Raw genomic sequence first — 15,134 nt, forward strand, 5'->3', positions numbered from 1 at the left:
ATTCGGAGAGGCCCGATAGGTAGTCCAGCAAAAAAGATTATTATCAACAGAGAAGAGACATCTGCGCCGGGTCGAATGCAGCGATGGGATGTGCTACAAGAGGTGATGTTCTTTCAAGCTTAGGCTACTTACCTGTCAGCCTGGGCCAAAACGGCTAAAGAGAATCTTGTCAGGAACAGCAAGCCGATCTTCGCCGGCCATTGGCCTCGCAGCACCCTGAAATAACATGTGAGGCGCATATTGGCAGCCAGCTGGGCATCGGAGTCCTTCCTCCATATTTGGCTGGTGGGCTTCGCTTCGACGATTGGCCGTGGAGCCCGCATCGCACATGGCGCGCCTCCGCAGCCAAGAGTGCAAGGCATCATCTACGAAGTCCCAGGAACGAGACCGTGCACACTGACCGAAGTGCTGGCATGACGGCTCGTCAGGGAACACTACTGGTGAAAAGTAAAAGTGAGCCTTACGATAAGGTCGAGCTACTCGCGAGACACAAACAACCACTAGCCAGCTGGAGAGTGAGATTGGGGGTGTTTAAAGAGGATTGCCCCATCTGGAGACTGACTGACTGGAGGGAGGGATGGATGGATACGGATCCCACTGAAGAAGAAGAAAGGGAGTTGGGGGAATCCCAGGCGAGTCCCACGCCGCGAGAGTCTTGTCCCGTCCGCATCACGCATCACGCATCAATGATGGCCGGGTGGGTCGAGTGATTGCCGGACCACTGGGCCGTCAACGTGAACATGCAGGGGGCTGGTCTGGAGCTTTACTCCTTTTGGGGCTGGCTCCCCTCTCGGAGCGACTGGGGTGTAAATGGGGGGAGAGGGATGGAGGCCGACAAAGCAGTCTGTGTCGCGATGGAATTACCTGACTAAACAGCCACAATCCAAGCGGCGGGCTCTGAGTGGGCCAGAGGCATTTCGTTGATTCAGCCCAATTACTATCCACCACTGACAGGTCCCGCTCAGGCTGCGCCAGCAGTGCCTTTCTTATCTGTGGCTCTCCGGCGTCTAAGTACTGGATGTAGTATACGGTTACTTGCATGTAGTGTAGCTTTGTGGTTTATCAGTAGGTTTTCTTGTCATTCCTGAACCATGGTTGATCAATCATGGTTGCCAAGGATCGGGCGGGCCAGCTCGAGGGAGGCAACCAAGTGGGATATGGAAGAGAAACGTCAGTGTCGAAACGGTGTCGATAGTTTCGCTGGGTCGGCTTGGCGGGTTGTATTCTTCTTGCTTGCTGGGCTTGGGTGTGCTCACGTCTCCGGACATGTCGGCATGAGGTATTTGTCGCGGTTGCAACAAGCAAGAAACACTCTGCCGCAATGTGTGCGCCAGGGACAGCGGCGAGATTGGCTCTGCGAGTGGTATCAAATCAAAAATGGCAGAGCGATGTGGGAAATGAAATAAGATAAGTAGCTCAAATTGACCGAAACGGAAACCGCTCGTTTGATCAGTTTATGTAAACTCCTCTCGCCCTCGCGAGAGCGTGCCAAAGCAAGAGCTTGCTTGATCACCGTCCAGCCCAAGCATCCGATACGTACCACCGCCTCGGCTTCGTGGCTACGTCGTCCCATGGCTTCTGAAAAGCATCTGGAATCCACACTGAGACAGGAAGGCAGTTAACGTACAGGTGTCGGATGGTGAGCGCCTGCAGTTGCACCCGCATCGCCATCATCGCCTTTCCAACTTACACAGTAACGCCGTGCTGAGAAAAGCAACTGGAAGGAGCAGTAAATACGTATCTTTCCTGGACTAATGCGAATGACAATGATAGTGACATGACTGCAAGCCAGAGCAAGCGTGGGGCACGATACAGAGGTATCTGGGTACTTGTGCAAGGGCAGGCGACATCGGTACGTATCGACTTCGGCTAGGGGGGTAGCACGGTGGGTACTCAGGCCAGGATAACCCCGAACAGACGGGTCCGACTTTTGCGGCAGGAAGACGACTCGACCATGAACTTTGGCCAGTTCAACGGGGCAATAATCCAGGTCAGAACAGAAGGCTTCCTCCCTCTGGACAAGGTAGGTAGTCAGTCTTCTGTGTGTTCACTGACGCTCCCACCTCCACTTCAATCCCTACCCGCGCCGGCCCATGCTCGCTCGTCCACTCACATGCCTACAGGTATCTCTCTCTCTCTCTCTCTCTTGCCAGAAGGCGGCCTGTGTCGTGTTTCTTATCGCCCGCTCACACTTACACTTTCTTGTCTGTCAGTCACCATGATTGTCCCCTCCCAATTGCCCATCATTTCACCCTCCCACGACGCCTCCTCCGTATGCGGACTGCCCACACTAGCTCTTCCGTCCCAGGCATATCAATATACACCCCCCCCCCCCCCCCCCCCCCCGACACAGCCAGGGATCACCGCAGCACCGCATGTTCGCTCTGCCGCAAACACGTCCCTATCGAAGCCAATCCGCCCACCGTGTATTTTTATATATGATCCTTCCTGTCCCTCCCCATCCCGTTTGCGACCTCCTGCTCGATCCCTTCACCCAGGCAATTCGTCTCATCCCGTATCCGACCTACCCTGGCCGCTGAACCCTCTTCCTAGCTCTGTCCCATCGGACAGCTCGCTCTTCAGATAATAGTACTCTCTCGTCGCCTCCTTTCTTCCATCCACCGCCTGGTGAACATCTCGCTTCGATCCCTCATACAACCCGTCACCGCCGCCCATCATGTCTTACACTCACACTGGAGCTCCCACCGAGTTCAATGGCACCAATGCCGATTTTGGTGGTGATTCCAGTATGTCGACCCCGAGCGGTCCGAGCCTGTGCCCAGGACCGCCCGTCTCGCCCTCTCGATGCTAATTCTCGATAGCCACGACCAACCTGAACCAATGGTACCAATCCGGCGACCAGTCTTACATCCTCGTCTCCGCAGCCATGGTCTTGCTCATGATCCCCGGTATCGCCTTCCTCTACTCCGGCCTCGCCCGCAGAAAGTCGGCTCTGTCCCAGTTGTGGGTTGTCATGATGAGCTTTTCTGTCGTTGTCTTCCAGTGGTACTTCTGGGGCTACTCTCTGGCCTTTAGTGAGACGGCCACCAACGGCTTCATCGGCGACCTTCGACACTTCGGCCTCATGAAAGTCCTCGCCACCCCGTCCCAGGGCTCGCCTCTCGTCCCCGCCCTCCTCTACTCCTTCTATCAGATGATGTTCTGCGCCGTCACCGCCGCCCTTACCGCCGGCGCTACCGCTGAGCGCGGCCGAGTTATCCCCTGCATGGTCTTCATCTTCTTCTGGGCCACCCTCGTCTACGCCCCTCTCGCCTGTTGGGCCTGGAACGCCAACGGCTGGGCATTCAAGTACGGCGTCATCGACTACGCAGGCGGCGGCCCCGTCGAGATCGGTTCCGGCATGTCGGCCCTCGCCTACTCGTGGGTCCTCGGACGCCGCAACGAGAAGATGATGCTGAACTTCCGCCCCCACAACATCTCTCTCATCACCCTCGGCACCATTCTCCTCTGGTTCGGCTGGTTGGGTTTCAACGGCGGCTCCGCCTTTGGCGCCAACCTCCGTGCCGCCATGGCTTGCTGGAACTCTTGCCTGACGGCCATGTTCGCCGCCATGACCTGGTGCCTGCTCGATTTCCGTCTGGCCAAGAAATGGTCTCTCGTCGGTTGGTGCTCTGGAACCATTTCCGGCTTGGTCGCCGCCACCCCGGCCTCTGGCGTGATCTCTCCCTGGGCATCCATCATCCTCGGTGTTGTTGCTGGCGTTGCTTGCAACTTCGGCACCAAGAGTAAGCACTACCGCTTCCATACATGATGACACGACCACTGACAAATCCGACAGTCAAGTTCCTTCTCAAGATTGACGACTCTCTCGATGTCTTCGCCGAGCACGGTATTGGTGGAATTGTCGGTCTCATCTTCAACGCCTTCTTCGCTTCCGGCTCGATCATTGGTCTCGACGGTGTCAACACGGGCCTCACCGGCGGCTGGGTCGACGGCAACTACAAGCTCATGTACATCCAGATCGCCTACATTGTTGCTTGCTCTGCGTACACTTTTGTCATGTCGGCACTCATCGCTAAGATCATCGACATGATCCCTGGCCTGAAGCTACGCGCGTCCGAGGAGGCCGAGCTTCTGGGTATGGACGACGACCAACACGGAGAGTTCTCGTACGACTACGTCGAGGTGCGCCGCGACTTCCTTGCCTGGACTCCCCACCAGGCCGAGCCCGCCGGCGAGGGCAGATTCATCCCCCAACACGGCATCGAGGAGCACCAGAACATGGCCAACGGCGGCAGCAGCGGATCGGACGAGCCCAAGCCCGTGACGCCCCAAGGCGAGCCCAGGAGCGAAAAGGTTCCTTCACTTTGAGGCCTGCGCGAGTCGTGCCTGTTTCGAGTTGTCTAATTTGATCTTTATTTTTGATGCACGATGGCATCAAGAAGCGAGGCGTTATTTACAGGATGGGATTGATCTGAGAGCTGTTTTCTATGTTGTCGGAAGGATATCCTGCGCAAATGCAAAGCGACCATATTTTTTCTTATATTAATACCCCCACGGTAAATTGAACGAGACGCCAAAAGCGAATCTGCCTTTTCATCAACCTCGTACATCTCGCCAGTGATGTATGCTCTCTTTCTCCGGATGCGGAGTTGACGAAAGCAACAATCCGCAATCCCCCCCAGAGGCGATAAATGAAGAGGTGGGGAGGGATGCTACGGTGTGGATGCGTGCGGTGTAACTTGATGTCTCATCCTTTCAGTACGCCCCGAGAGACAGACTTGAGAAACCAGAACCAGCGCAGGCTTGGCGGGTTGCTCCAGTGTCACAAGTCTGTAGACGGTCGAGAAAGGATGGGCGGGGGATCGAAACGCGGCCATCAGCCTTGGCACAAGCTCTATTTCCGTTGTTTCGGTGTATGATTCGCTGGCCGGCCAGACTCAACACCTGTACATGGCCCGACCTTTCAGGTTTAAGTGTGTATGGCAACGAGGCGGTGCATCTTCCCCTCTCCTCACCTCGCCTCGTCTGCCAACGCAGACAGAGTTAAGAAAGTAGCATCGGTTGATCGGTTGAACTTTTTGTCGATGATTAGACTTTTCGCGCGTGACTCAAGAGACGAGAGTTTCTAGGCGGGTGTTTTGCGGTGCGGTTCCCCGGACAGTGAAATGAGGTCTCCCCCCCCTCTCTCCCTTCTTAGTAGTGTCTCCTTTTTTTGCTTTTGGGGCCTGTTCTCTTGCTCCGTATTTGGTTAACATGGCCGTCCTTGGCCCTTTCAAATATTGACTTGACATGCTACGAACTGGGCGGCAAGGTCGGGCTCGGAGATAGCGTAGCCATTCTTCATTGGCACTTCTCTCATTATGGAACGAGTTTTCCAGAGTTGGCGGGGGCAGTGTCTGCCCCCCCCCCCAAGCTCACGGGCTGATGCGCTGTAAAATAAAACCATGTTATTTTTCGACTAAGCGCTGCGGCATACTGCCGTCAACGCCGGCTGGTACCTCTATGCCTAAGGAGGGCAAGTGAGAAAAAGGGGGGGAGGGAGCCCAGAAGAGGAGGGTGTGTTCCTGGACATTCCCTTCTGTGCCCGAACGAAAAAAAAAATACCTTGGGGTATGAGCATCCCCGTGCGGCTGTACACAAGACCGTTGTAGGGCGTTGCAGTTGGTAATCTGGACGATGGATCATTGCAAGGCGTCCCCCCTTCCCACCCCTCACCGCTGACGATCGGGGTTGACCTTGGACTCCAGCATGTGTGCGTTGTCTGTAGTGAATGTGAAGCCGTCATATCTCTGATGTCCCTGTCGCATTTACAAAGTACACCCTTACGCTCATCCGGGGGGGGGGTCCCTTGATTCTCATTTCTCCCCCCCTCCCCGCCCCGAGGTCGCAGAGATAAGGAAATCGACTCTGACTGGGCGGAACCGGGGCTGCGACCCCCAAGATTTCCCGAGAATGGGAATACGTGTACCCACTTTGGCACGCCGTCGGGCGGAACTAGTAGCAAGTTTGGGGGGTTGTCTTTCTTTACCTTGAGCGCCAGTGGGTGAAATGTGGAAGGGGGAAGAGGAGAGACAAACGAGAGGGCGTGGAGGATGGGACAGTTTACCCGTGTACTTTCTGCGTGTCTTCTTATCTCTTGGCTAGTGAAAAGGGGGTAGGAGAATGAGACCGGACGGACAAATGGGCTGTGGGGGGAGTGGGAGTTGTCGGGTATGAGAGAGAGTAGGGGCGAAAGCTGGACATGGGCTGGAAAAGCGAAGGTGAGTGAGTAGGTGAGTGAGTGAGTAAAGGAGGGGGGCGCCAAGTGGGAAATTGGCAGCAACTCTCTTCGTCTCTCTCATGGGGTTGGCGGCCTTGGCAAGCACCGCCAACAGAGCGAGTACACATATGTCGTCAAAGGGGACATTGAAAATGAAGTCATATTCAAGATGCGGCTCTCTCTGGGGGGGAGAAGGCGGGCGGGCGGTAGGCAAGCTGCAAGATCGTGCGGGCGTTTTCTGCTTCCCTTCAACTCTTATTTCCCCAGGTTTTCGGCAACCGACCAACCGGCTCCTTTCTTTGCTTTTCAGGGAATGGAAATTCTCCTTCGATTGGGTAGGTCTCCTATCTATCCGTATACCCAAGAGATCCTACGGGGTTGAAGGGTTACCAGACGATGGGTGAAGGGACGATGAACCCGGGTGTTTGGATCGTGCGGGCGCAAGAGGTGGGTGTTTTGCGGGCGTTGCGGGCGCAGTGTGGTGTGTGGTGTGTGTGGCGCAACGGGTGGTGCGCAGATAGGTGCCGATAGAGATAAGATAAAGGAGACGTTATCGGACGGGTTGATGACTGACGTTGATTTAAGCAACCCATCGTCCGCACCACCACCACCACCACTACCGCCCCAACATCGTCAACGGGACACGGGATGTCGTCAAAGAAAGCACGGGAGCCTCAAATCAATTGTGGAACGCGGCTTTCGGCCCCCCTTGCTCCTTCCCGTCGGGACGGGCTGGCTGGGACTGTGAGTGACGTGCTGAGGCTGGAAGGGGAGAGGGGTTATTGTTAATTTTTTTTTGGCGAGTTTTCATCAAGTAAATATCGCGTAACCGCTTCTTCTCCAAGTGGTGAGCCACCCCCGCCTCCCCCAGAGCCAAAGTCTTGGCTCCGTGCTCGAAGGGGAGGAGGGTTTCACAGTACGACGAATCGAGGAGTCTCTTTTTTTCCCTTTTCGACTTCGGCAACAGCCCTGGGGGGGGGGGGATGAGATGAACTGCTCCTGTCGCATTGTGTTTTGTTGATAGCCGTCGGTTGTCGCTGCCACTGTCGCTGTCTCTGACGCTACGGGTGCGCCCCCGCAGCGTCGAGGGGGAAAGACGGAAGAAGGACGGTATCCCGATGGCTCTCCCTGTATTTGTATCCAGGTGTTCCCGGCTCCGCGACCTCGGGTCGAGACGAACAGCCCCGGCCCCCCACTCCGAATTGCAGTAGGGTCGAAAGACGCCCTATCAACCTGCTGACGTTACGGATGTCGCCAAGCCGTTCGGGGTTTCCATCCAGCGACAGCGGCCGGTCCTTGACGAAGCCATTGATGGAGATGTGCTTGCTCACAAGCGCCCTCCGTTGCGGAAGGAAGCTCTGGGTGTCCGGCAAGTGAGGTGAAACGAGACCTAAGAGCGTGCCGCCTAATGGAACCGGGAAGCGGGGTGGATGACGGATGTCGTTATTCACCCTGCAGGTCAGGTTGCCCCCGGCCGAACCCCCCCCCCCCCCCCCCCCCCCCCGGCGTGTCTGTCAAAGGGTTCTCTTTAGTAGCTCTGAAGGTGGCTAAAGAAGCACACCCACTGTTCATGTCGACAATGCTGGCTACCAGAGGATACGTAGCAAAACAGGATGTTGAGAGTCTTGACCAGATGGAAAGCTAGCTAAAGGCCAAGCAAAATATAGGCTGAGAGGTCTATTCGAGTATCTGTGTGGCGGTAGATGTAATTCCAACGAACAACTGTGGCCTAGCTGGAATGGTTACTCGTCTAGGGATGGAGTATAAACCGTTTGCTTTCATCACAAAACGCTTTATATTCCGTTTGTGATCTACACTGAGTGCGAACAATACCCCGGCGAGCCGTGCAAGCACACACTTTATGGCGAATTTCGGCCACCTTCTTGGACGACAATGAGCTCCGTGGCCAAAAGCTGACTCGATGCTTTGGGTTGACCGCGTGCCGTGATAGTTCCGGCTCTCGGTCCTCGAGCAATGCTTCCGCCCACCTCCAAACGCCCAAACATCTACAAGGACTCATGTCGTCGGACTAGGAAAACTTCAAGACGTGATGTTTGGGTCAGATTATGTCTCACTCCGTGTAAACGCAATGTTAAATATTACGACCCGTTAATATGGAATATGAGCCTGTCAAGAATAGAAAGACAGGGGAGTTCTACTCACAGTAATTCGCCACGTTGTCCAGATTGTGCCTGTGTACAGAGAGCAGTACTTCTACAAGGCGGGCAACGCGAAGACTGCATGCGGCGACGATTGAGCCTGGTACGATCCATGAGAATGACTACCGGTTCACGCTGACTTCTTAAAGCTACACCAAGACTCTATCTGAGCGCATCCACAAGTTGAAACAAGCATGCGTACCTCACGGCATTGACATGAACACATTACCTCTAATACATCTTCCAGCCTTGAGCATGCGTATGAGACCCCTTGGCAGCTCTCCACGGCTACTGGTGTTGTCACTCCTATGGGCTGTTTCCACGGAACTGACCTGGGCAACTTCCCCGAGGCGGACTTTCGGACCATTGTCTTTGACGGGGGTACTCAGCCCCTTGTCCACTGCTGCGTCAAACTTTGCGGATCTAACTGCGACTGAGAAGGCTAGGGGTACCGAGGTCTTCTCATTCTGAGCCAGGCACCACCTCGGTTTCGACCTGCGGAGAAAGAGCACCTTCGACGTCGTGCAGATACTGCAGTCGTGTGAAATGATTCTACAGCGGGCGCCTTTCCCGAGCTGATGGTAGTGTCGTCGGTGTGGCTTGCCGCATCGACCGGGGCCTTTACATTCACTTGAGAGTGGCCTACGGACCTACGAATATCTTGCTGGGGAAGAAGGTTCGGCGGCGGACCTGGCAAGGATGTGTCATCTTGGATGCGTGACTCTGTGTACTGTCCCCCTTAGCCCCAAGGAACATTATAGGCAATTTCCAGAAGCAGAATCCTAAAGGCTTTAACGACACCAAGCTCGCGAGCGTGACACTCGGCCGCCCAACCCTGGCCACTGATAGCTCTGGAAAACCCCCTGCCGCCCTGACCATAGCCAGACAACTGGTGATACAGAGAAAGTTGAGTTAGAGCTTGATTCGCAAAGCTTCCAACCTGAGTCTGATGTTGTAAGGCGTCCTGATGGATATGTACCGGCCTTAAAGAGGTTGTCGACATGACGAAAGACTTTAACGAACGATATTGACATTCCGGTGCCGTGTCCCCCCGGGCTCTCCACGTCATTTCAGCTGGGTTACCCTCCTGAAAAATGCTCTCAAAGTGGTTTGCTTATTCTGATAGAAACTGGACGCTTTCAAATCCAGACATCTCAATTTACGTCTCATGCTCCGCAGGTTGATGTTAGGCAGGATCTCAGTCGCCTTTGACAGACCTCGTCAGGAGCCCGATCTCAGTGAACCTATTATAAGTTATTCCCCACACAAGGGTCCTAGATGACATTTTTTAAAATTTTTGACATACGTTGCTTACACAAGGACGACACGGCCGAGACGTGGTGGGAACAAAACTTACGCGGGGACAACCCCCCGCGCAATTCTCAGCAGCATACATATCAAGGCATGGAATGATACAGCGTTGATATGCCAGCGCCGCCGGTTCAGTCCAGTCGGGAGAAATTCTAGGGAGTATTGAGAAGCGTTGGGACCATCTGCGTTCCCGTCCCGTAGGATCGAGTGCGCTGCATGACGACGACCAAATAATACACGGCGGATGGAGCAGAAAAGGCCAAAAACATACAACACCAGGTGTTCGTTGGTCATCACCCAACCTAACTACTAACCCGGCCCTCATGAAGTCTTAATCACCTTGATAGTAGGTTCAACAGTACCATTATCGCCAGGCTGTAACCACTATTACTAACGTACAGGTAACAGGGTGTCATTCGCTCCTGGCCATCGTTGAAGTATAATCTAGTTCAGTGGTCACTCAACATAAATAGGTATTTTGTACTGTATCGAAAGATTAAGATGCAGTATGGGCTAGAGTTGCCATGTGTCAGGTTATACGTATCGTGATTATTACATGCTCGGTGAACTGGGCTAGGCAGCTTATGGTGGCCTAGAAAAGTTATATTCCATTAATACTATCCTCCGCATGAAAACTAAGGTTAACTAATGTTGACACCCCCAACCCGGGTAGGTACCAAGGAAGTTTTTTGGTAAACAGCCGCACAAAACCTGTCTTTCAGATAAAACCTACTTCTTCCTCTCTCTTAGGCACTATGCGACAGCAGGCTTAACACCGGACTTCATTAGATTAATACCCCCAACTTGATAGTAAGCACGCAACATACCCGCGCTTTCAACACGTCTTAAACCCTTACATTAACCAGGCGCACAAGGCAGAACTACTGCCACCCCACCATCCATCTCCTTCGCCCACCTCAAGCAAAGATCACCAGACGCTACAGACTTGGCTATACACAGCTTCAACAATGGGACGATTCAATGACCGTGTAAGGCGATACCTTGCCGTACTTGTCCGTATCACCGGCGCCAAGAAGGAAAAGCCGAAACACGACACCGAGGTCGACACCAAAGTCGACTGCTGCACGTGCTGCCATGGTCTCAAAGCCCATACAGCTCCTGAACATAAACCGACAGTAGCGGCCAAAAATGGATGGAAGTATCGCCCAAATGCCGAGTTCCCCTGGAGATTCGAGCAGATGGTTGAGAGGGAAGAGAACTGGCGCGGAACCTGGGTCCTGGAAGTGAAGGACCTGCAGGCGATGGACTGGGGCACTACCCGCGTGTCCAAGGCCGATAGTAACAGAGTAGGGCGGTATCAGAGACAGCCGACGCGCCATTTGCCTTTTCCGATCGATGGAGATGGGTACCGAGAGACGTTGATCGGAGGCCAGGACGACCTGATGGTGCAGCTTGGGAAGTGATAGGGGTTAGGGCATGGGCGCAACAAAAGCCATCTCCAGTACAATACTTACACGTTTTGGACCAGACAGTATTTGATTATTCTATCAAGCTTTCTTCTATGTTGATTACGGAGAAAATGCAAGTGTTCCAAGCAGCGCTACTCCAGGAACTACAGTGATTTGCCAGCACCAGAACAATCCAACAGCAGATTGACAATATCTCGAGAACCAGCCCGTCTGTGATGGAATCGGGCCATGAGCGAGATTATATGGCACTTGACTTGGGAGAGTCGACTCCAGCGTAAGCACACTCCAGAGACACGGATTTCTCAAGCATGGAAGTCAGCGTCTTGCTAGAATTACGGTCAGAGATAAAGACTGGGAAGAAATGAAGAGTAGTAGATGCGTTCAAGGTATAGCTGCAGGGCTGTACAAGTCGAGCTTTGTAGTTTGCGTGTGGGATGGGGAGCGTGACGGCTCCGAGCTCGCTGAAGAACTGCATCCTCCGGGCCCAGTAGACCTGGTGAACCTCCTGGACGTTATTGGCCTTCTCCAAGATAGCGATAATGATCGTTTTACCACACTCCAGGTTGCAGCGTGGGCTTGTTCTCCATCTTCTCCTGGAACACAAACGCCAAGAGCAGACATACAATCTCGGCTGGTTCGTAGTCCGCGGGGACGTTATTACTAGCTGACGACCTCCATAAGGCCGAAAAGGGACCCGAGGTAAAGTTATTCGAGTCATCCACCAAAATAATCAGCATTATGTGGATGTGAATCGCAGCAGACCCATCCCGTGCAGAGGTTGAATATTGCGTATCCCCAGAAGGAATCCGTCACTTCACCCAACATAAAAAAACTCAGTAAACCACGTTCAATAATATCACTTTCAATTTTGTTTACTTAGCCTCATACTCGACAACCCAGTATTCGAAAGGTATAATATAAACCAATGTCGACCTGAACGTCCAACGTACAGTAGACAAAATGCACGGTTCAGGAAGAGAATATAAACAAGTAAGGTATCCTAGTAGACCATTTTTTCAGCCACGACGCGGGCAAACAGGAAGACACATCGGCGAGTGCCTTCCACGGGCCTCTATTAAACCTACCACCAAGGTGGTTAGTGACTCACAATGTTGACTAATATACCGGAGACACGGCTTCTCTCAAGGTCTTCGACGAAAGCCTTAATACAGCCAGCGCGGGCATAAAAGAAAGCGGCTACTGCGCTAGGCTTCAGCCATTCCTCTTCTTCACCTCCATATCAGCACGATACTCCGGCTTTAAGTTCAACAGAAGAACACCATAAACACAAAGCTGGTTCCTCCCTAGAACTAGCGTGTGAGCTTCCCCCCGTCAACATCCCCGTAACGACCCATCCCATGCTACAGTATACTCGGCCAGTTTTTGCCCTGCCTCGGTGGTTTGATAATCTTAACGTCGAAGGTCTGCGACCATGTTTGGAAGATGTTTCGTAACTGGATTATTCCCGGGGTAGTGAAGATTGGTAGAAGGTCCTGCTGTGAGTGATGCTGATGAAGTGTGAAGATTGTAATGCCAGCGAGCCTTGGGGCTCTAGATGGTGAAGAAGCAGATGGGTAGAGGTTTGTAAACACGAAAATTGTGAGGGCCGTAAGTGGCCAGTTGGCTAAGGTAAAGGCAAAGGCGAAGACGAAAACTGGCAGAATTTCCGGCTGCGAAAGGTGTCGATGAAGTGTGAAGATTGTGGGGGGACAAAACAGTTGAGAGTAATGTAGACGAGTATTGCTGATGAGGCTGTTGGGCTTGAGTTGACCCTGGGCCCTTGACTGAACTGAGTCCTGGCATGTTGTCGGCAGGGATTTGGTCTCTTCCAGGTGACATTGGGCATGTCTCCTTTCTTGGACCCCCGATGTCATGCCCGACTTTGGCGACCAGAAGATGGCTGGCTGCGTCAACCCGTCAATGGGTCTTCGGGTGTATGTCGTGTTGAGAATCAGGCCTCACTAGGCCAGGTGGAACCCAACACATGTTCAATACTCTGCGACGCAGTTTTATCTGAGACGAGGGAGAACATCGGGCGCCAGGGCAAGATTAGCTAGGCCACGGCGCAAGACATATTTCGGGTCGTCATGTCGGCCAAAGTAGGCAGCCGAAGCACGTCCAGGTACTCCATCGCTACCATGGTCATAATGTTCAGCGCCTCCCTCAGCGTGTCGCTCCCGACCTCGACGAGCTGCAGTCGTTGTCAACGTTCTCCTTGAAGGGGTTGTACCGCCTGATATACCAGTCCAGGTTCCACCGACCATAGGTATCCCGGTGAGGCCTCCAGAACCGCAAAAATGACAGAGAGCCGTGGCGCACGGAACGAAAGAGGAGGGGAACGTGGTTGTGGGAGACAAACGCGTCTGTGATGCGAACTTGGCTTGGGGGACATTTCCAAACAGGGATGTTAGTGGTCGCCTGTCGTTCTCTGCCCTTCTCTCGCTCACCGCCTTGAGGTATTCTATGACGAACACGGCGGCGAGGAACAGGAGCACAGCGGCCAGGGGAGATGTTGTGACGACGAAGCGCTCTCGTCGGAGCCATTCCAAGTTGCTGTGGTAGAGGAGATATCCACGTCATGTGCCTTGGATGAGGGAAGCATTGGAAAGAACGTAGCTTTCCCAAAGGTGCCGGCTGAAGCTCATCGACTCGTGAAATGTTTGTACAAGTAAAGCCAGCGGACGTAGTTCCGATGCGTTCAAGTGATTTTAACTTCCTGCCAAAGTGAGTTTCGGGACGATGCCGTCACACCATTCACATGTCGACAGGGACTGGGGGGGGGGGGGGGATGAAATCGGAGAAGAATCACTGCCGTTTATGGCAAGTGGGTCAACCCTCGGAGCGAAGTCGCGGAGGTCAATCGTCGGTCCCCGGGGTCTGCACAGAGACCAGCCCGAAAGTGGAACCGGGGAGCAACTCGGAGCGCTTCCGCAACATCCGCGAACTCCTTGCGCCGTCAAACGACACGCCACACAATCGCGAAATGGGGAAAAAAAAAGACGAAATCAAAAAAGAGCATCGCAATGGGCTCGCGTAGTATGTCGACCTTTTGGCTCAGGCCGCCATGCAGTCGTCACCTCCGTCAAAGATTTTCTGGCGCCATCGCGATACCCGATGTCCTGGCCTGTCTTGCCATGTCCTGTCCTGTCACCTGTGGCTCCCGCACAGCGGCAGCAGCCAATGATGAGCGGTCGACAAATCTCGACCGTGGCGTTAGGCGATGGCGACGCTCGGCGCAGGCAGACGAGTAATCTCCCTCGATGCAGGAGGGCGACGGCCGGAGTGGTTACACGTGTTGCTACAGGTGACCTGGACGGGCACGCTGCAGGAAAGCTGCAGATACCGACAGAGGATCCCTGTCGGTCTTTCGCCGTTGAGGTTAGGCTGATGTTAGGGTGGTGTTAGGATGGTTGGGTTGGGAGCAGGATGCCGGAGAGCATAGGCGAATCAACTGTGAAAAACTCAAGGTCGAAACGAGTTCCGCGTCTTGTCTTTGTCTCTGTGCAATGTTCGACGATGTCTCGTCGGGGAAGGGAAAAAGAAAGAATTGGGGAAGGGGCGGTAAAGATGCGCTGGCATCGAGGAGGTGGGGAGGCGAGCCGGCGGACCTACACTGGGTGGCATTCCCTCAGTTGCACTTTTGGTTTGACACCGCGGGAGAGTACACTAAATTGCGACGGTGGGCTGCACAAGCTGAGGTAAGAATCCATCAGTACGTAAGCGCGGGCATTTTTACAGGGTCTGATGTAAGACTGATACCATGCGGTACCTATCATTATCTGCCCAATTGCCTTGGGGAAGTAAGTACCTTGGATACCTAGGTAGATTGGTGAGGTACCTACATAAGCACAGACAATACTGAGAGGTACACATCTACTCGAGCATGGGCAGACTACAGACAGGTACACGCGAGAGTCGTCCCAACTGCTAATTTCACAGGCATCTCGCCTCACCTGGCTTCACTTCGTCTTAGTGGACCGGGGAGCAATAGGTGACCCCGCCGCCTCATGT

General features: G+C 53.8%; 4 protein-coding genes across 4 annotated transcripts; 2 read left to right on the forward strand and 2 right to left on the reverse strand.

The window, feature by feature from the left end:
• Window positions 1-2,377: 2,377 nt before the first annotated feature.
• Window positions 2,378-4,920, forward strand: CDEST_03236 (Putative ammonium transporter, ammonium/urea transporter). Its single transcript, XM_062919395.1, has 3 exons — window positions 2,378-2,747; window positions 2,823-3,746; window positions 3,800-4,920. The coding sequence occupies exons 1-3, from the start codon at window positions 2,678-2,680 to the stop codon at window positions 4,330-4,332; spliced, it is 1,527 nt and encodes a 508-aa protein (XP_062775446.1). The 5' UTR covers window positions 2,378-2,677; the 3' UTR covers window positions 4,333-4,920.
• A 5,741-nt stretch (window positions 4,921-10,661) lies between these two features.
• Window positions 10,662-11,117, forward strand: CDEST_03237 (uncharacterized protein; the record flags this gene model as incomplete). Its single annotated transcript, XM_062919396.1, has 1 exon — window positions 10,662-11,117. The coding sequence occupies one exon, from the start codon at window positions 10,662-10,664 to the stop codon at window positions 11,115-11,117; it is 456 nt and encodes a 151-aa protein (XP_062775447.1).
• An 867-nt stretch (window positions 11,118-11,984) lies between these two features.
• CDEST_03238 (uncharacterized protein) lies at window positions 11,985-13,260 on the reverse strand. Its single transcript, XM_062919397.1, has one exon. The coding sequence runs from the start codon at window positions 12,995-12,997 to the stop codon at window positions 12,485-12,487; it is 513 nt and encodes a 170-aa protein (XP_062775448.1). The 5' UTR covers window positions 12,998-13,260; the 3' UTR covers window positions 11,985-12,484.
• Window positions 13,177-13,703, reverse strand: CDEST_03239 (uncharacterized protein; the record flags this gene model as incomplete). Its single annotated transcript, XM_062919398.1, has 3 exons — window positions 13,177-13,314; window positions 13,571-13,676; window positions 13,699-13,703. The coding sequence occupies 3 exons, from the start codon at window positions 13,701-13,703 to the stop codon at window positions 13,177-13,179; spliced, it is 249 nt and encodes an 82-aa protein (XP_062775449.1).
• Window positions 13,704-15,134: the final 1,431 nt, after the last annotated feature.

The sequence above is a fragment of the Colletotrichum destructivum genome, chromosome 2, assembly GCF_034447905.1.
Source record: "Colletotrichum destructivum chromosome 2, complete sequence".
Lineage (NCBI taxonomy): Eukaryota > Fungi > Ascomycota > Sordariomycetes > Glomerellales > Glomerellaceae > Colletotrichum > Colletotrichum destructivum.